General features: G+C 32.0%; 1 protein-coding gene across 3 annotated transcripts in view; it reads left to right on the top strand.

Moving 5' to 3' along the window:
* LOC118193517 (monocyte to macrophage differentiation factor 2) overlaps nt 1-21,655 on the top strand; it is a 102,132-nt gene that overhangs the window by 55,987 nt on the left and 24,490 nt on the right. For 2 of the 3 annotated variants that reach the window (XM_085821885.1, XM_085821884.1), the window contains one exon: nt 17,136-17,293. In XM_085821885.1, coding sequence (XP_085678011.1) covers nt 17,157-17,293 — 137 coding nt within the window. In that variant the 5' untranslated portion in view covers nt 17,136-17,156. Of the gene's footprint in view, nt 1-10,368; nt 10,490-17,135; nt 17,294-21,655 lie in introns of those variants that run through there. The other variant, XM_085821886.1, reaches the window with a different exon arrangement.

Here is a 21,655-nt window from a genome sequence, read left to right as displayed (position 1 = left end):
GCCAATTTTATTATGATGTACCATACAATCGTGACCTGTTTGCAGTTTGAAGTGTGCCACAATCTCTGTACGGGATTTTTGACAAATCGTTTTCAATGTGTCTTGAATGTTAGCCCAGGATTTGCCTGTTGATTTTGCTGCTTGGTCCGATTTAAGAGTATCCATTGATTTCTCAAAAATTTGCTTTTCAAGTGACTCTGGAGGGAGTGATTTGTTGTCTTGTACCGCAAGTGTTCCTCTCATGGCTAGTGAGTCTGTCTTTTCGTTACCGTCGATACCTACATGTGCAGGGATCCATTGAAAAACGAGTAATTTAAATTAAAATAAAGAATGTGTAAATAATTAATACCGAAAAAAAGAACGAAAAAAAGAATTAATTTGACTTTAAGTGACATTAAAATGTATGCAGACTCGCAAAAATGTTTTTACAGGTTTTCTGCACATAATAATGCATTACGATAATATCTAAAAGTACGTTATGACATCATTTTATTCCAGTTTCAGCTTATTTATATCTTAGAGTTTGGCAACAGAGATGCATTTCTAGTCTTTTACAGCTTGGAAAACAGTAAAATGAATTTAAAACATGTATAACCTAGCAGATATCTAACTATGCCGAATTTAATCGAATGAAATAATAAACGGTATAAAGTGTGTTTATGAATATGTTTCCTTCCGTCTTTGTATTATATTTCTGTCATTTGAAAATATATTTTGTAAAAGGGTTTTAAGTATTACAGTTTTTTAAATAGTTACAGATCATTAAAAAATTAAATTTAAGTTGTGCGAAAAGGTATAATGGATTGCCAAAAGGCATTATGATTTAGGTCTAAAAAACTTACAGTCGCTTAAACCAATTAAAAAAAGAAAATAGCATTTATAGTTGCTAAAATATTATATATACATGGTGTAAGAGAATTAGGGGCCAAAACTTTAAGTGGTGATGAAACATGGCAAAAGTAACTATTTTCATAATTCAATGGGCGGCGGAAAGTTAAATCTGAACTAGAAACACAGTAATTACGAAAAAATTGGAAAATGAAAAGTAGTTTTAATCACGAATATTTACAAGAAGTAATTATTGTTCTAACGAATGATTACAAACTGCAGTACGTGCGTCACAATGAAAACGGATCTCAGTTAAGAAACCCAGATTAGCTAAAGTGTATGCCAATCATTTCCTCATTGGTTGGAATGAATGCATTGCAGTAGATCATCCATTTGAATAATTCTTAAAAATGTGAAATAATATTTCTTGAAAATATTCATGATTAAAACGACTTTCTCTTCTCCATGTTCTTTCTACATTTCGCCCTCACATTTCTTGTTCCATCACACATTGTGGTACAAAAATATTTACATTTTTCATATTGTATCACTTCTTAAAGTTGTCAGCTCTTAAATTTGTCACCGTCAGCGTTGTAAATATAGAGAATGAGTCAAAATAAAGTTACAACAGAGAATCAGTACTTCATTAAATTAAAATGCACATAGAATATTAAACCTTTTATATTGTAGTGCTCAAAAAACAAAATCCCCGCCTCCCAAAAATATAAACCAAACAGAGAAGACACATGTAATCCTTAAACAATTTTTAAAAGGTATTTTCTCCTCTGAAAAATTTGTACAACCAGGAGAACATAATAAGAGTATAAGAATGAATCCTTTCAAACTTTTCTGTTTTCCCATCATTATGATGTCCTTACGAATGTTTCATTCGAGAAATTGCCTTGCAAAAACCAATTTTTCGCTTTTCAAGGATTACGCAACTCCATTTCAAATTTTCTTGGGAACTTTTGTTTGAAAGAAATATAAAAGCTTTAATATTATGCCTTTTACTTTAATAAAGCGTCATGCCCACACAAGTCCTTTATATGGTATTTATTTTCGTAACCGTTTGTCATAGAAAAATACTAACAACAAAAAAATGTTTAAAATGACAAAAGTAAATTTAAGAAAGCAACTTTTTAAAAATTACAAAATCGAACGTTTTATACGGTCTCCTCCATTTGTATAATTTTAATTAAAAAAATTCATAATCGCTATAAGAAAATACAAAAACGTAGACTATCATGCAAAATATTGTGAAATTAATCAATTAAATTTTTAAAAAATAAACGAGAATATAAGCACGTAAAAACTGGCAAGTTACGCAGCATGAAGAGGCACAAAGCAAAAACTTGCATGAAGCATAAACTTTGAAATCAATCCTTAAACAACAAGGACCAAAGAGTTATCAACTTCTGTTACTCTATTTTATTATTTTGTGTTGGTATTCCTTTACTTATGTTTAAGGATTGACTAACTGTATACTGCGATTTGATTTATACCTTGTAGATAAAATGCATGCCGGTGAGCTCCGCTTTTGTACAAAATTGCACGGTTATTGACGAGCAAAAAGAACACTTTTATCTACTGTTCAGCAGTGCCCTTCGACACACATTCACATTTCCTTTCAATCTGCGTATTTCGGTTCCTTTTACCTATATCTTGCATATGCAAGTATTATTTAAGTGTATGCAATTGTTTAAGAAGAAGAGACCGTTTCACTGAAAATCTTTCTTAATAGGCATTTTAAACCTCTTTTTTATTTTAAGCACAATATAACTTAGAATGTGATTCAGATTAAGCTGATGCCTAAAGATAGCAAAACATTTTAATGGAGACGGCATCGTGGCGCATTTGATGCAGTTCAAACGTAGTTAAGCAAGATGCGTAAACATGTGTTAATCGGCGCATGAGGTGAGACTCGTATCTGTCATTTAAAAAAACCTCCAATTTAAGTTACACATACGTATTTAGTGTCTCAAGAATATCGCAGCACGATATAAACTGGGTGAAAGCAATCATTAGAAGAAAAGTTTTCAATTTAAAATATTGTAAGCGAATGTTGGGTTCTTAATTTTTCTTACTAATTACGTACGTATGTATATATGCATACATTATTATTTAAAAGTTTGTATTTAGTTTAAAGAAACCAGTTATTTGCTTTTTGTTTTTTTGTTTAAAGCAATATATTCGCTTCGAATTCTATGATCTGTACGCTTTTCTAGAACTGACAGCAGACGTTTGATTCGTGAAAAGCAAGCATAGAAAAGAGAAAGTTTTCAATTTGTAATATTGTAAGCGAATGTTGGATTCTTAATTTTTCTTAGTAATTGCGTACGCATGTGTATACATACATTATTATTAATTAAAAGTTTCTACTTAGTTAAAAAAAATCAATCTTTTTTTTATAGCCAAATATTCACTTCGAATGCTATGATCTATACATTTTTCTAGAACTGATAGCAGATATTTGATTCGAGAAAAGGAAAGTCTTGACACGAATTCTGTGGTTAAAATGAGATTTAAGTAAGAGCAAGGACACTGTATAATATTCTTTGTGAGAATAGGTAACGGCAATGCAATGTTTACATTAAAATAAATATGTAAAGTAGCGCACTAAGAAAACCTTATTCAGAAAACTACAGGAGAGTAGAGCCTGTAATATTATTGCGTGAGTACGGGTTTGTAATAGATTGAATGCACAAGTCCGATAATAAATTTATTCTTATCACAGGAAATATAACAAAACGCTGGATTTTTCCTCAAAGATATTCGTACAGTATCACAAGATCACGCAGCAGTTATATTTTAAACTACTAAAACGTTAAAGAGAACGCAATCCAAGGCGCAGAGAAAGCTAATCCGATCTCACTGCGAATTCGCTACAATTAACAATATCAGTTATCTAATCAACTAAGCTAAGATGTTTCTCTCCGGCTTTTATAGCTTTTTAAATTGGTCGCGTGAGACAGTTCTAACAATTTCTGGAAAGCAAAAAGAGAAGAATTGCGGTTACAGCTAACATAGTAGTTAATTATATTTATTCACATTAAATAACAATTACAGAGTTAAACTTTTATTGAATTTTAAATGCACGTGCTCTTGTATTCTTACGTTTCCGGCGTAGCTTTCTCTTAAAATATGTCACGCGCTGCATTGCATGGTGAAATAAAACAATTTTGTATAATTCTAATAAAAATATCTAACTAAATGCAAAATTTGTAACAATATATATTTATAAATTAGACTGGATTTTTTATTTCCGTCTTAAACATAGATGAAGAATGGGAAAGATATCGAAAGTTATCAAGTTTCTGATATTAAAATAAATAATGAATATCACAGTAGTTGAGAAAATAAAACGGATTAAATTTAAAAGTGTTGACTCAAAAACTACTGCAAATGTGACAATAAAGCTTGAAAATAGTATAGTAATATTCGAAAGACGAAGAAAATAAGTTTTAAGTAATTTATATTAAGTATGTTAAATGATAAATAATTCAAAATTTTAAAATAAGCGCATCCAAAAAGTAAATAATAGATTACAGATCTTCAAATTAAAAACGAGAAAGACTACCTGAGTGTTAATGCAAGGTTATTTCATGTCTAAAACTACGCTCTCTCATGACAAATTTACACGTATTTAGAGTTGTTCTCTTATATTAGAAAAGGCGAAGAGAAAAAATGTTAATGCCATTCAACTGTTTAGGTTTACTGAGTGTTAAGTGTTGCCAAACTTTATTTTCGCTAAACTATTTATATTTGGGATGTAAATTGATGAAGATGCCCGAATTTGTTTCGGATTTCTTCATCTGTAAAAATTGTTACTACTTGGGGTTGTAAAAAGGGTTCAAGAGGTTTGGTTATTTCTTTCAGTCTTTGAAAATACAGAAAAATATCAAAATGTTTAGTTTAATTATCCTTTTTTTTTTTTTTTTTTTTTTTTTGAAGCTGAAGATGTTAAAGATTTGTACAGCAATTTCAAATGGAATCCTATGTTAAGGCTTTAAATAGGTAAAATGTTATTTTTGTGTATTTAAAGATGTTCCAATAATACAATCAACGAGGATTGCATAAGCCTTAGTGTTATGAACTAATATTATGATTTGCATTTGTGAACTGTGTTGAAGTTAGTTTTAAGATATAATGAGACGGATGAATTTTAAGCATAAACTATTTAATTTGGTTATTGTTTACTTTATTAACATTAATTGTTACTTTAGTTATTATTTCCACTGTTAGCAGTGACATCAGCATCTTGGCTAATATGATTCAGAAAGGCCAAGAGAAAAAAAATGGTGGGAAAAAAGATGGGACTATAAGGTATTTCTCCCACCTTCTTGGAGTGCCTTCGGGGTGTAGTGGTTCTGCGCCCTGAGCCGGTATTCCAGAGGTCCGTGGTTCGATTCCCGGCGAAGACGTTTCCTAATTTTTCATCTTTCCTGCCTCCAAAAAATACCTAATGTCTACAGTGGCGCCAGACTAAAAGGGTGTTGGATGATGTTTCTCCTCACCCAAGATTTGGCTATTGGGTACTCTAAAATCCTCAGTCGCCCTTTAAAAGGGGGAGTATATAAGGTATTCCCCGCTTTCCTAGCGTGCCTTCGTGGTGTAGTTCGATTCCCGGCGAAGGCGTTGCTCATTTTTCATCTTACCTGCTTTCCAATTAACCTAATGTCTCTACAGTGGCGCGCGAACTAAAAGGGTTGTGGATGATGACTCTCCACACCCAGGATTTGGCGATTGGATCCCCTAAAAACCCCAGTCGCCCTTTAAAAAGGGGAGTCTATAAGTTATTTCTCCAACCTTCTTGGCCTTTCTTCGTGGTGTAATGGTTCTGCACGCTGGGCTGGTATTCCAGAGGTTCGTGGTTCGATTCCTGGCGAAGGCGTTTGCTCATCTTCCATCTTGCCTGCTTCCAAAAATACCTAATGTCTCTACAGAAGGGAAAAACTTGTGTCGGGTTGACCCCATCAGCTGATCAAAGCTTACGTTTACAAGTAAAATTTCGGAAAATGAGGTTAATCAAAAGCAGTCTGAGACAAATCACTCAGCAGTACATAATTTTCGTTCTCTCCGTGCGCTCGTCAAATTTAGATCAATATTAAGAGATAAAAAATAATTATTCAAGACAGATCATTGGAGATTTAAAAGCAAGGTTTGAATGCTGGATAGGACACAGGTATGTTGATTGGTCATTATAATTGAAAGCCTATCTGAACAAGCTTAAGCTGTACTCTGCTTTCACACATCCAGAGGTATGGGTTTAGAATATGAGATTTGAGTTGAGACAAAGATCTTACACACCTTGCTTTTACTTTCTCCAAAGATTAGCAACTAAGATATAAAAAATAATTTGAGACAGAATTTTATTTTACTTATTCCTTAGGGTAATATTGGGGTCGCTAAAGGGATTTGAGGCAATTTCTTACATAAATCTAAAAATGTATACAAGTTAAACTTAACTTTAGGAAGCTGGATTTGTTGTCCATTTCTTAACTCTTCCATTCTCATTCCCATGCAGTTCATATCAAAGCGAGTGTCATGCATTCGTTTGTTCGCGTCGCTAGATGATCGGAGGCTTACTAGTTCTTCTGTAATTTAAGCGAGAATAAAATTGCTTATTAATTTGCAAGTTCAATTTTCTTGAACATTCAAAGGAGTTTTTTTATAACGCAAATCTTTTATATTATAACGTTCATCATAATCATGTTGCAAAAATCTGTATCTACCCCCTTCGGGCAATTTTTCCTGTAGTATTAGACCAGCGATTCTGAACCGGTGGTACGACTGTAGAGACATTATGTTATTTTGGGGAAGCAGGAGAAAAGAAAAAAGAGCAACGCCTTCGCCGGGAATCGAATCACGGACCTCTGGAATACGCGCCCAGCGTACAGACCACCACACTTAAGAAGGCGGGAGAAATACCTTATATACTCCCCCTTTTAAAGGGCGACTGGGGTTTTTAGGGGACCCAGTCCCCAAATGCTGGGTGTGGAGAATCAACATCCACCACCTTTTTAGTTCGGGCGCCACTGTAGAGACATTAGGTATTTTGGAAGCAGGAAGATGAAAAATGAGCAACGCCTTCGCCGGAAATCACAGACCTCTCAAGAAGTCGCCCAGCATGCAGAACACTACACCACGAAGGCACGCTAAGAAGGTGGGAGAAATACCTTATATGCGTACCATGGTGGTACGCAAGAGAAATATAGGTGGTTCGCAGAGAAACAAATCATGTTTAACAATTAAATACAAAAATTATATACACTAACATCCTGTTAAATAATTTTCTGTAACACTCGTAAATTTTTGCTCAAGGTTACTAGCTCAAGGTCTCCATTTTTAATTACACCATTTTTATTTTCACAAATATGTTTTAACCGTAGACATAACCAACTTTGTCATAAATGATGCTTTTAAAAGGAGTAACAGAAATGGATGTTGTATTTAATTGGGAATAAAAATAATTTCCTATAAAAAGATAATAGTATCTGATTAATTCTTTTAGGAGTTGATCGATTTATCAGCATGTCTACACGTTATGTCGCTACCGTTTCTGGGCTCATGTTGCTGTATTTTCAATTAGAATCATTTTTTTACGTCAATTTGTTGTCTCTAACAGCAGATATTTTGTCTTCTTGTTGCTTTGTATTCCTTACTTTTCTACGCGATTTGAGAATACTGTCTTTTGTTTTTAAGAAACTCGTAATATATTGCGCGTTTAAATAATTGCGAATAAATAATAAATCAAACCTAGATTTTCAAAATGAAAAACTGGTTACCAATGACTAAGCGGAAAAATGATGATTCACAGAATATTGGAATTAATTAAACTAAGAATATTGGAAAGAAAAGAAAAATTATTTATAATAGAAAATATAATAAAAGTTATTTTTCATTCGGGTTTACTTGGAATGGAGATGAAATGGACCTTCAACATTAAAATGTGTTATCTCCGGTGAACTACTATGCAATCAAAGTATGAAACCATCGTTTCTTAAAAGAGATCTTGAATCTAAGCATGGGAATTTAAAGGATAAATTTGAAGAATATTTTAAGAGAAAATTATAGTTCAAAAATATTAAACAAGTAATGAAAGGCTTTGTTACTTCAAGTGAAAAGCTTTGGATGCTAGTTACCTAGTAATCCTAAGAATTTCCAAGCTTAGACAGCTCAAACTATTGGAGAAAATCTTGTATTAGCAGCAGCTAAAGATATCGTTTTAACATTTTTCAGCGAAAGAGCGTTTAATGAACTTAATAATATTCCATTATTAAATGATATACTTAAGTCAACGAATTCATGAAATGGCAAATTCCATAAAAGAGACATTCAAAAAATAAAAACACCGTGAGTATTTCGTGTTGCAATTGGATAAAGGTGCTGATATAAAGAACTTTGTTCAAGTATTAGTTTACATACATTTTGAAGAAGGTAAACGAATTGCCGAAGAGTATTTATTTTGAGAATATGTTCCTGATATAGCAACTGCAAATGAAATTTTCAAAGTAATTGACAATTTTATGGCTGAGAATGATATTCCTTGGAATAAGTGCACTTCCGCATGCAGTGACAGAGCTTGGGCTTTGACAGGTAAACATTCCGGTGTTACTTCTCAAATAAAGAAAGTCGTATCTGAAACTAAATTTACTCACTGATCCATTCAGCTTTAGTAGCCAAAAAATGCCCTAAATCTGAGAATGATATTCCTTGGAATAAGTGCACTTCCGCATGCAGTGACAGAGCTTGGGCTTTAGCAGGAAAACATGCCGGTGTTACTTCTCAAATAAAGTCGTATCTGAAACTAAATTTACTCACTGATCCATTCAGCTTTAGTACCAAAAAAATGCCCTAAATCTGAGAATGATATTTCTTGGAATAAGGGCATTGCCGTATACAGTGACAAAGCTTGGGCTTTAACATAGGAAAACATTCTGGTGATATTTCTCAAATAAAGAGAGTTGTACCTGAAACTAAATTTACTCACTGCTCCATACAGCTTTAGTAGCCAAAACAAACGTCGAAAACCTGAAAATCGTTTTGAATCAAGCTGTGAAAATTATTAAATTATTGATTTTATTAAAGTCCGAGCTCTAAATTAAAGAATATTTCCGATTTTATGCCAAGAGATGGGAAGTGAACATGAAACTCTTTTGTTTCATTACGCAGTAAGGTGGTCATCCAGAGGCCTTTTTCTTTTTCTAACGTTTTAAATTAACTTTTTTTTTTTCTAAAGTTTTAAATCGTCTTTTCGAACTTCGAGTAGAAATTCAAATTTTCCTATGTGATTCAAAATTTTGATTCCAAAATTGTTTGTTTAGTGAATTATGATTGGCGCCTTTATCATTTTTATCTGATATTTTTGGACAGTTAAGCGAATTAAATTTAGGATTACAAGAATAATGTATTAATTTTTTTCCATTAGAGATAATAAAATAAATGCAAGCATAAGAAACTCGAGCTAATAATAAAAGTAAATAATGTTTTAAACTTTTTACCACTTTTTAGAAAGTTTTCTAAGCAAAAATAATTTGAAGAATTCGTATCCGATATTAAAAATCACTGTTTTTCGTTGATAAATAATTTCAACATGTATTTATATTTATTGTGAAAAAGAAAATTGGATTAGAAATCCATTTTGTTCAAATGTATTTAAAATTTTATATCATGAAGAAAAAGAACAACTGATAAAAATTTCCTGTGATCAAACTTTAACTGAAGATTTCAAAAATAACACATTTGTTAACTTTTGGCTGAACCGAAAAAAGAATTTAAAGGCATGTCAAATAAAGCTATTCAAATTGTATTCAAATTGCCTTTTTTCACAGCCTATTTTTATCAACAGGGATTTTTTTTCCATTTTATATTTGAAAAATAAATACAGAAAAAGATTAAAAGTGGATCCTAATTTACGGTTAAAACTGAGTGAAAGAACAGCAGGCATAAAGAAATTAATCTGTCTTAAACAGATGCAAATTTACCACTAAATTTTAGAATTAAAGTATTATTCGAAAAATAAATACAGAACAAAATTCACAGAATATTGGAATTAATTAAACTAAGAATATTGGAAAGAAAAGAAAAATTATTTAATGAAAGTTATTTATCATTCGGGTTTACTTGGAATGGAGATGAAATGGACCCTCAGCATTAATATGTTATCTCCGGCGAACTATTATGCAAAGTATGAAACCATCGTTTCTAAATGGATCCTAATTTACGGTTAAAAGTAAGTGAATTAAGATCAGACAATAAAAAAATTGGTCTCTCTTAAACAGACCCAAATTTCACACTAAATTTTATAAATAAATTATTATAACTTAAATTTTGATAGTTAAAATTTTAATCAATTTTTAATCTTATTTCTGTTTAAGTATTTAGCCAAATAGCCAATAGTTTGTGCAAATGGCAAAAAATATTGATATTTTTTTAAAACTATTTCTATGGAGAAATTGTAAAATAATCATTGTAAAATTTAGTGGTGGCAGTAAAGTTTTTCAATTTTTCTGTAAATGGTACGCGTTAGTCAAAAGGCTAAGAACCGCTGCTGTAGACGTTTGGGAGCATTCAGTTTTACCTTTCATGCAGTCAAATTTACGTTGTTAATGCACACTTTCGTACCAGAGTTTCGTTGGAGTTTACGTCATATGATTACAAGGTTTGTATCACTTAATACGAGCATTGTGTTTGCATCGTGACAGTACTGTGTCATTATATTTTAAAAATAGTATAATCGAAATGATGTAGTCTAAAACCTAATATTAAAACACAGCCAGTTCTCGTGATTGCCGCTAAAAGTATTCCTATAATTTTCTCCCAAATTGTATCCATGAGTTTGCCAGTGATTCAGGATTTATGCGTAAATACTTCCGCTTTCAGATGTTGCAGGAATCGCAAACTGCGAGTTCTCGTGAGTATGTCACATGAAACGACATGGAATGCATCTTCTCTATACTAATATTGATTTTTACTGTACACAGAATCATGGGCTAGCTTCTGGTAGCATTACCTGTCAGTTCTGCATTGATGACAACAAATCGTTCAGTCCTTCTTTTTTTATGCATTAAAAGGAATTCTGTGATTCTTTCCATTTTTACTTTATGTTGGGTAAATTTTTCTGCTGCACACTTTATGCAACGTAGTCGCTGATTACTGAACCTTCTTCCTTCCTTATAATACGTGCAGTTTTAAACGTTGATAATGGGAAAGCATCATTATACGTTTACATTCTCAGTATTACAATTCACTTTACGTAACTTTACGTAATGGAGTAACGTAATGGAGTAACTTTACGTAATGGAGTAAAGAACTTTACGTAATGGAGAAATATTTTAAGGAATAATAGTGAATAAAACGATCTTCTCCTTTTTTTTCAAAGGTGGATGCGATGTAGAAGAATAGGTATCTGAAAAGATTTTGGGTTTTATTCTCATATTTGTAGGCCTGACGACAGCAGTTTCATTCTCTAATATAAATTGCATTTCCACTTCTGACATAATGAAATATTCATGATGTAACATCTATCCTATGATTATTCTGCCGAATGAATCCGCGAATAATCTTTCGGAATAATAATGAAAGTGTAGCCTCTGTGTACAGTAGAAAAAGCATAATAATATTAAGCTTTATTGAAACATATTCAAGAAAGACAGTAACTGTTATTTATTTATAATATGCAAAGCAATAGTTAAAATAATGATTTGGTTTCCCCAGTTTGATATCCCTTTTCATATTTTCTAGATTTTATTATTGAAAAGTAAATGTACATTCGAATTAAAATAAGCATAATCACATAATTTATATTTATTTATCTTTTATTTGATGTATTCCAAAATTAGAGTAATTCGATTTTATTAGCACATACATATTATGCACTTCCAGATCATAAGAAAAATTTTAAAAATGCTCAGATAATGAACAAAATCATGTTTCAGAGTTCTTAATTCCAAAGCGCTTTAACATGCTGAAGTGCATCTACAGTATTTACTCGGGTATCCCCTCTTTTCGTTCTAGTTTCACCGTTTGAAAACTGGCGACGAAATATTTCGCGGTGTATGCTATTTCCAAAGAGATAAACAAAAAATAAACACATTACACTCATAAATACCCACTAATATTATTATTTTACATATTTCAAAGAACTTTATCAATTTAAATGATATTCTTTTACTCTGTAGGGTTTATATTTATTTTAACTAACATTTATTTTAAGTTTAAACTATCTTTCCTGTCAAGCCTTACTTTCCCCTGGAACTGCCAATGCCAGAGTATGTAAATTTTAGTAGAACGCGCAAGGATTCAAATTATCAGCGGAAGTATTCTGAGTTAAATAGAAAGGAAACGAGTTCGAAGTGTGCTTTCTTGCTTCACGAGTGTGGAGGTGGCTAGTTAGAAATTGAATAACCACGCGTTTCGGCCTGTGTGCTTGCCTCGGCGAATTGTTAATCTTTCAACGTGGTATTCAGAGTTTGCTGAATTATAAGCGGTATTTTAGAACGCGGTGAGGTTAGTTACGTTTAGAGAGCCTCGTAGTTAGTCACTCGTTATTATCTTTTTAGTTTCTTATTTTTATTTTACCGCCGGGTCGGCGTAGTTTGTGAGCGTCAAGAGCACGCAATTGTAATTTCTAAAGTTGAATAAAAAGGGACTTAAACCCTTCTCAAGACTCTGTCTAATTTCCAGTTTTCTGCAGTTACCACTTGGTTGCGTGCAGGTTGGAAGCGCGCAACTTTACAACTCACAGGAAATATTTTTCTATTTTCCCATTTCATTCTATTGGCATTTGCTACCATGAAAGGGAAGTTTCTAAATAATGTGTTGAAAACACTGGGGATAAAATTATGTGGGTGGGGAATGCTGTAAAATATGATATTTTGCATTAAAAAAAATGGTAAATACGGTATTTGTACATTGTACGATACTTGTTTTTCGTACATTTGTTTATTTTCTCTATATTTTCTAAGTTAAAATTTGAATTTGCAGTTTTGCCTGAGTTTAACGAAATTTTATAGAAGTAAATTTATTTGCAATGAATTTCAAATTCAATTTCTGTTGGGAACATGGATATAAAAAATTTTAAAAACGTTAAGATTTTGTAAAATGCCATTCTTTTCCGATATCACTGTCCAGTTCAATTATTTTAAATGTGGTTTTGAACTTGACCGTCTTTTGCGTTTGCCATGAGATTTGTCCTTTGGCGATTAGCCAGATTTTTATATAATCTTTTCTCCGTTTATTTGTGCGGGCTTTAGTGACATGAATCATAAGCTATAAGCCGTACAAATGTTTCTTTGAGCTGCACAGACTTCACGTCCTTTCCTCCGTTCAATGAAATCCGTTCTTCATGGATTCTAAATGGTATACGAAATTTATTTTCTTTCTTTGATGTCTCGTGACAAAAGATAACTTTTCAGTCGCCGGAAGTTGATAATTTTTTTTTTAGTGCAGAACATTCGATTCGTATTTGAAACCATGTTCTTAGTCCCACGAAAGATTTTGTCCTTCCTTTTAAGTATTTGTACATCAAGTATTTAAAACTGCATTAGGAAACACTGATATAGTGATAATCTCTGAATTCGCGTTTTCGAATCCTATTTGCATTGAATATAAGTGATCTAATAATGTGTGAAACGCTCTGGAGGGTATTGGAAAACAATTTGAGATGGTGATAAAATTGTTAATTGTTATTGCCAAATACATATAATTAGAAATAATTCGAATTATGAATTAATTTCTTTATTTCTAGGCGAGGGCAATGATGAAAAGAAATAACTCTAATGAAATCATTAGTGTTGATTGCACCATCAAATAATGTTTTAACCAGAGTCGTTTTCAGCGCCCAGGGATAACTGAAAATTTCGCGCCCCCTACTGCTTGCCAAGGATGGAAAACATTTAATTGTAAAATGTCGTAACATCAGTTTGGCGCCCCTTGGATTCTGCGCCCGGGGACAGATTCCCCCCTTTCCCCCCCTCTAGCTACGCCCCTGGTTTTAACGAAGTTTCATCTAATGAGATGTATCAAAACGTCATTCAAACGCACACTGACTAGCTCTATTGCAAATAGAACTAGCTAGTTCTTATAAAAGTAGTAATGTTATAAAAGATATATTAAAGCTTCTATTTGGTTGATAGGAATATATCGATTTCTGTTGGTGTTGTTTTATTTATTATGTTTTGCGTCAATATTTAAGCTAAATATTTTATGTTGTTGTATGCTAACAGTTCGTGTACAACTCGGAAAGGCATTGATGACGAGAAGAACTTTGCCGCTATATTAATTCAAAATATAGCAAATGAAAAAAATTCTCTAAAGAACTGCAGCTGAAACAAAATAAGCTTTAAGCAGAACCCATATAAACTACACTTTGCTTAATGAGAACGTTTGCTCTTCTATTACATTTTTATTTTCTTTTATGAAATAAAGGAAGCGTTGTAATCGCGACAAATTACGGGTATCATATTTCAAAGAAAATATCCATTTTGACTGTTCCCGATTCCATGTAGACTATTTTTCGTTTGTCGTCTGTACGTGTAGAATAAAGGACTCTTTTTTTACGAAACGGTCTGTAAAATGAATTTTAAATCTACTCAAAGGGGTGATGTTTATGCGCGCATACATAACGTACGTATGTATGTACCTCGCATAACTCAGAAACAAAAATAATTGTTATCGTTTATGATTTATCTCAAAAGCGATATAAAATAATTCGTTCATGAAATGTGTAGCAATAATTTGCTTCTAGAGTCTTTTAAAAGTTTCACTGCTCCATTGAGAAATCACCAAATGTTATTTAGGTCTGACTGACTTAAGTTGTTTATTTACACAATACTGCGTGCAGAACATAATAATCCAATTAAAAACATAAAATTATGACTAGTACATAAGAAGATAAATAAATATCCTGAGATTTACAATGAATGCTGTTCGGAATAAATAACAATAAATAAAAACCTAATAATATAAATTAGATAAACTAATATTAAAAATTATTAGATAAATTAGTTAAATTAGGTAAGCTAATATTAAAAAGTTCAAACAAGTAATGCAAATATTTACATTTGTTAGCAACAATGTACAGAGCTATTAATCCAAACAAAACTTTGGTGCAAAAGGCCTGCAACACAAGTTAGTCGTTTGTTCAATTATAAAAATATGACATGACTTCCTTGTACCGCCAATTAAATTACGCACCTTTTTTGCTGCATTTTATTTAAACTTATTTCTTCGAATTTCATTAGAGATATATTTCTCTATCAGTCAATTCAGTTTTCCCTTCGCGGCAAGGAGAAAATACATAAAAATTCAAAACATCTTCCTTAAAAATTGTAAAATGCAGAAAAACCTAAAGCACCAAATAGAATTAAAAATCGTTAAAAAAACAATTTTTTACCGTTAAAATTACAGTTTAAATTAATTAAAATGAGTAAATTTCTCCAAATAACACACAAATGTATAGCCTTAAAAATAGAAAGTAAATTCTCAATTACAGTAATTTTTACTGTGGTTAATAATGTATATTCTAGTAGGTATTTATGTGCATTTAAATTAAAAATTTTTGATCATTTCTCTTATTAATGTTTCGTAATCTTTATGGTATGACGTACAGATGATTTTTTTCGTGAAGTAGAATACGTCGTATAACTTTCGAATAGTTGCACACATGCATCGCCGAATCAACGTATACAAGTTAGAAACGTCGTATAACTTTCGAATAGTTGCACAGTAGCATCGCCGAATCAACGTATACAAGTTGGAAAATGATCACACTCAGTCACTAAAACTGGTATCTTTGCTATATGCTGTTCTGAACAGCGAGTCGAAAGAAAACTTTCCAGAATTTTTATTTTCGAGATATCTTCCTGGTTCGCATATATGAAAAACCGTAAGAAAGACAGCGCTTCGAACAAAACATTTTTCAGTTTAATCTAAAAAAATTCCTCTTAGCTAGGCGGGACACAGATTTCAACGAAACATATTTCTGCTAGAATCCTCATATGGTAGGTAATGACCGAGCTCATTTCTCGGAAAAGTTTCTTCTAGCCTCACGAATCGTTAGATGTGGTAACCCCATTTAGCATTGCATCCCCCCCAGCATTCCGTATTGCTGGAATATAGACTTCAGAAAAATAAATTTAAAACCATTGAAAAACTTTCATGTAGAGAATGGAAGTGTAATGCTTAATTAATATAAAGTGATACCTAATCCATTAGTAACAGTTTGAAAAACATAAAGACAAAGCATCAGTGAAAACCCATTTTCGGTAGTTATCAAGAGATTCAAGCAAAAACTCGGTTACAAGATATAACGTAGATTTATTCTAATTTAAGACACATGTAAATCCAGGGTAAAAAGGCGAAAAGATACGGATTGAATTCAGGATTTGATGTCGGCAGTTTGATGTCTGCTTTCACGAACGTACTATGTTACATAGTTGGCTTGTTCCGAATGTCAGCATACTGCGAAAGGAGCTTACCAGGTTATACAATGTAAGGGACGCTATGAAGTCATATCTACCTTTACTTTGATTAGTTAATTGATTAAGGCAAAGCACATGGGAGGCAACTGCTATTGGAAGGACAATTAATGGAGTGCTTTGAGCGAGAAATTGGTTATGGTTTCTCTTTACACGAGAAAAAAAGTTTATGCAGCTGGCCTCTTCATAGGAAACCATATCAAGCCTAACGTATAAAATGTGCTAGTTGTCATAAATTAGTTTCTTCTGATGTTTTTATTATTCTGATCTATTGAATAAAGTGCTGTTTTATATTTGTTAAACATCGCTATTTCATTTTGTAATGGGAAGTTCTGTATAATGGCTTCTGAGTTACATTTTTAATTGTATTTCTCCACTGAGGGAAATGGCGCTTTTAATCCATAGTCATTTTTATGGAGTACAACTAACTTTCGGGGTGCTACGTTCCCTGTATATGAGTACATAAGTTTTCTTAGAGACCCTGCGAGTTAAAATGGCTTAACGTTCTGAGAGTAGTTTTCCCATTACCTTCGATTAACGAATTATGTGATATTATGCATTTGAAGTAACATTTAGTTAAATGGCTGCGTCTTTTAATAAATAATGATGTAAAATAAAAGCTGTAAGGGCATAATAAAAGAGCTCTAGTGAAATTCTGAAAGAATTTGAAACACTCGGGTCATAAACTCCTTTTCCCACAAAAATGTATTTCTTACATATCTGGTCAATTACTATGACTTAATAGTAAACAAAGTCGATGTATGTCACATACCGTGGGCAGTCTCACTCTCTGAAATTGGATTTATCATGTGACTTTTTTTCTTACAGCTGTCTGTGATTCCCAGCTTGATGGGCCTGTTCCTTCTACTGCAGCGGTCAAACGATAAAAGGAAATACTTCAGTGGTTTCGTCTATGGTGCAGCTTTGGTATCGCTCTTCCTTATATCCACTATCTTCCACTATGTATTCTATACAAGAAAATTTAGGTACTTTATTCTACTTAAAACTTACGTAACTGAATAAAACAGGGAATAGCGAAATGTTAGAGTATTTTTAAAATCGAACGGTGACTTTCTTGAATATGCTAAAAAAATTACTAAATTTCTCTCTTTCTTTCTTTCTTTTTTCTTTTTTTTTAATTTTTTCCTTCAAAATCAATGAGAGAAATTAGATAATTTCATAAAAACCTTAAATTAATTTATAATTAAAACAAAATGAATTTGATAGTTAAAAGAGAAAAAGTACTAAATTAAAATATGATTAAAATTATTTATTTTCAGTAGCACTGCATCCTGTACGTTCGTATCAAAATACCAAAATGCATTAATTGGCCTTGTTTATTTTCCACTGTACAATTTAGATGACTACTTAGGAAATTTGTTTAATAATAACAGAATAGAGGCTTCAGCATAAAATATAGCATTTTTAAATGTATGGTATTTTGGGGGAGAGGAAAGAAGAAAGGAGGGAACGACTAACTGCATGGGTTTGGAAGTTCCTCCATTTCTTTTATGCGTGTGAAAGAATTGTTAAAAATTGTAAGAAATTAAAGAGTAATAGTAGTATAGGCTCAAGCCTATACTAATATAGCCTATACTAGTCAAATGTTAGTCGATGCAAAATGTTCCTCTGATAAGGATTTAATATTTTCTATGCGCATTTGTTATAAAACAAGCATATCAAAAAGACCTATTCACATATTAAAACGAAGAAATGCGACATTAAAATAAAACCCTATCGCTTACATAATTATACAAAAAAGTATTAAATGAACATTTCTGTAACTTTTGTGATATTTATCTATTGTTTCTAACGTTTTAATTAAAATAAAAAAATATACAATCCATGTATACTTTACTGTGTTTAAACAAAATATTTATAAAATTATAACTACAGATTTGCATAATTATATATTATGTTTTCATTAGTGATTATTCAATCATTACAATTTCCCATTAAGCTATAGACGAGCTATCTTATAATACTAAACTCATACGCAGTTAATTGATATTTATAGCTCTTACAGTTTTGTGCTAAAAATAAAACTGGTGTTGTAATTTATTCAGTATATATAACTCAGTACATTAAGACATTATATTCATTTCGAAATGAAACTGGAAATGTTTTATATAATTACAGGTATAACAATGAAGATTTTAGTTTCATTAAGCAAAAACCTTTTTATAAGTTAACAAAAGCGTATCATGAGTCAAATGTTAATATTTTCAAAAGGTTAGGTTAGGTTATTTAATTACGGCAAAGCCTCGAGGGGTATCTGCCTATGGGCAGGGATGCCTTCGTGGAGGACTTTCTAGGGCAAACTTGCTCGTATATACGTTACACATGAGTAAACCACGAAAACAGCCATACAGCCAGTCCGTTCGCGGGATTCGAACCTCGGACCGAACTACCAGTGTTAAGCGACTTTACCGCTCGGCCACTGGTGGGCTACTTGCAAAAGGATTTCAGTATTTTTTAAGATTATTTTGCCAGAAAACTTGCATCATGGTCTACGATTTATTAAATTTACAAGGCACTTATAACAGAACATTCTGCATCGATTAAAATGATAAAAATCGACGCAATTACTTTTAATTAATATTTACTAATAATATAAGTAACATTAGTACTAGTAGACCCAGCACTCTTCGACCTATCGAGGACCATTATCCAATGAGAGTTGTCATTTTAAGTGAAAAGGTGGAAGTTATTAGGAGGATCGGAAGTGATTGCAGTATGTCTCCAGTGACCTACATTAAAAGAGTCAGTAGTCCTCCAGTCTCTATTTTTTCCGGAAAGTCTAATATCGGAGTTATTGAGGTATCTACAACTAAGCGAGGAAGAAAGAAATGCTGAAGAAAGCGTCATTCAAAAATTTCAAGATATTTTTCCTGTTCATCTGATTGGCCGAACGAGTTTGCCTCAGCATAGAATTGATAAGGGAGATCATCAAGCAACATCCAAGACGGCTTTCGATTAAAATGTGGTAGCTCTAGGTGGCGCCATTTTTCCGCAATGAGAGAAATATACATACATACCAATCTTCATTATTTAATAATACAAATTATTAAATATCACTCTTTTCTCCCTTTCACCGCATTAAATTTAACAGTAAAATCAAAGCATTTTTAAAAGCAGCATTGTTTTAGAGTTCCTGATAGAATTTTAAGTGTTGCCACAAATTTTCCAAATCTTTTCAGTCTTTTGTCAGTTCATCATTTCAGTATGCAGTTTCGTTTTTAAGACGGCCTACATAACAATTTTTCTCTTTTTAACTTTATCATTAATGACTTTCTTCACGCTTATGCCATATAAAATTCAACAGAAAAATCAAAAATTTTTAAAAGCAGCATATGCTTAGAGTTTCCGATGTAGTGCTAAGTGTTGCAATTAATTGTTCGTCTGCTTTCTCAATTCATCTTATCAATGTTCAATTTTATTAATTAGATGACTTACATAACATTTTCTCTTTTATTATTAGCCCTCTTTTTTCATTTTGTTTATAAAACATCACTTTCTTTGCACTTACGCTACATAAAATTCAACAGCAAAATCACAAAATATTTAAAAAAACATATCTTCAGAATTCTCGATAGAGTGTTAAGTGTTGCCATATTTTTTTAATATTCGTTATATTATTTTTCCTTTAAAATAATACAGTGGCGAAATCATTTGGTGGAATATCCTTTTACTTGTGTTCTCATGCATTTCTCTTTTTATATTTTCTATATTAGCTCTTAAAATAATACATTTCAAATACATTTAGTGACAACACAATAATATTTGAAAGTAATACGGACATAAAAGTGATCCGAAAAAATAAATTAACAAATTCAATATGAAGTTTGAAGGTTGGAACAACTGCACGACTGGCTTTTGTATATAATGAGTTTATAATGTGATATTGCAAGTGTTTACAATTTTGAAGAATTAAGAAGAGGATGCAGATTGCCTTTCCACGTGCTAAGCGTTCTTGAATGTGTCGCTCGCTGACCTTCGCAGAAGGATTGCATGGAGTAGCTTTCTTCGTCGACTGATCGTGTAGCATGTTAAAGTCAGGAAAGTTGCATTAATGTACAGGATAAAAACTAAGGTGACAATCACTATGTTCCAAATCCAGTCAGCCAATGAACTGGGTGTTGAACGAATCTGCGAAATAAATAATTTCTTGTATTTTAACATAAATGTCTTTCAATATATGTAAGCTCAAGAGCAGTGTCGTACAATGCCACAACTGCCAGCATTTCAATCATTTATCGGATGTGTCCAAACTTAAATCACTTTGCGTTCAATATGTGGGCCACATAAAAGCTCTGAATGCTCTGGGAAATATATTGATAATATAAAGCGTTGTAATTGTTTAGAAGAACATTTCGCGAATTATCGTGGTTGTCCAAATTCTTCTCAAAATTACCAAATAAATTTGATAATAATCACTCAGAAATTAACATAGGCCAGAACAGCTTGCTGTGATATTGAAAAGCAGTGGCTCGTGTGTCAAAGATTAAGTCACCATAGCAGGAGTCTCTTGCGTTACCATGGTTCAAAACAAATTTTTCGGAAAAACTTACGATATGACCCCGAGTGGGGCACGTATTAGGACTTTTGTTGATATTCAGAAATTTATAAAATAATTAGAAAATAGGTTCCAATGGCTTTCACCAAGTGCCATAATGTTGAAAATTAATGCAAAAATGCCACAACTGTAATTCATGAATAACACCATAAACAAAGTTTTCGTAATTTTCTCATTATTCAAAGAAATGTTTATTTCGTACACAGTGAACAATGCTAAACAATTTTTACTAGTCATTAACTAATATTACATGGAATGCTAGTGGAAATTATATATTAAGCAGCTCCGTACCTTTTATTATCACCTGGCTCGAAATTTTCGTTGCTGTCAAAGCACTATGAATAAAGAATCAATTTAATTTTCAACTATGAATTTCAATGAATGTATAAGCATCAAAACAGCTAAACACATTTTAAGTGCAACTATTTTAAACCTAATTACAATATTACTAATTATTAATATATATATTAATAATAATAGTAATACCTAATAATTAATATTAATGTATATATATATATATATATATATATATATTAACTATGTATATACACACGCACATATTTAATGAAAATAAAAAATATAAAGTAAAAGCAGTTCAAAAGCTATTCCAGTTGCGCGCTGAAAGCAGGAACAAGTAGTGGTAATAATGCAAAATAAATTTCAAAATACTGTTTTTAAAATGCATTTCACATTCAGTTCGGTATGAAGGTATGCAAAATTCAAAAAGCCATAAACGAGAAGCACAGTGGAAGTTGCAGTTTGGGTTTTTTTT

This window comes from Stegodyphus dumicola, chromosome 8 (genome assembly GCF_044657685.1).
Source record: "Stegodyphus dumicola isolate Sdum_Otavi_A_Nest chromosome 8, ASM4465768v1".
Taxonomy (NCBI): Eukaryota; Metazoa; Arthropoda; class Arachnida; order Araneae; family Eresidae; genus Stegodyphus; species Stegodyphus dumicola.
Note: the sequence above shows the minus strand (reverse complement) of the source record. Positions and strands in the feature narration are given on the sequence as shown.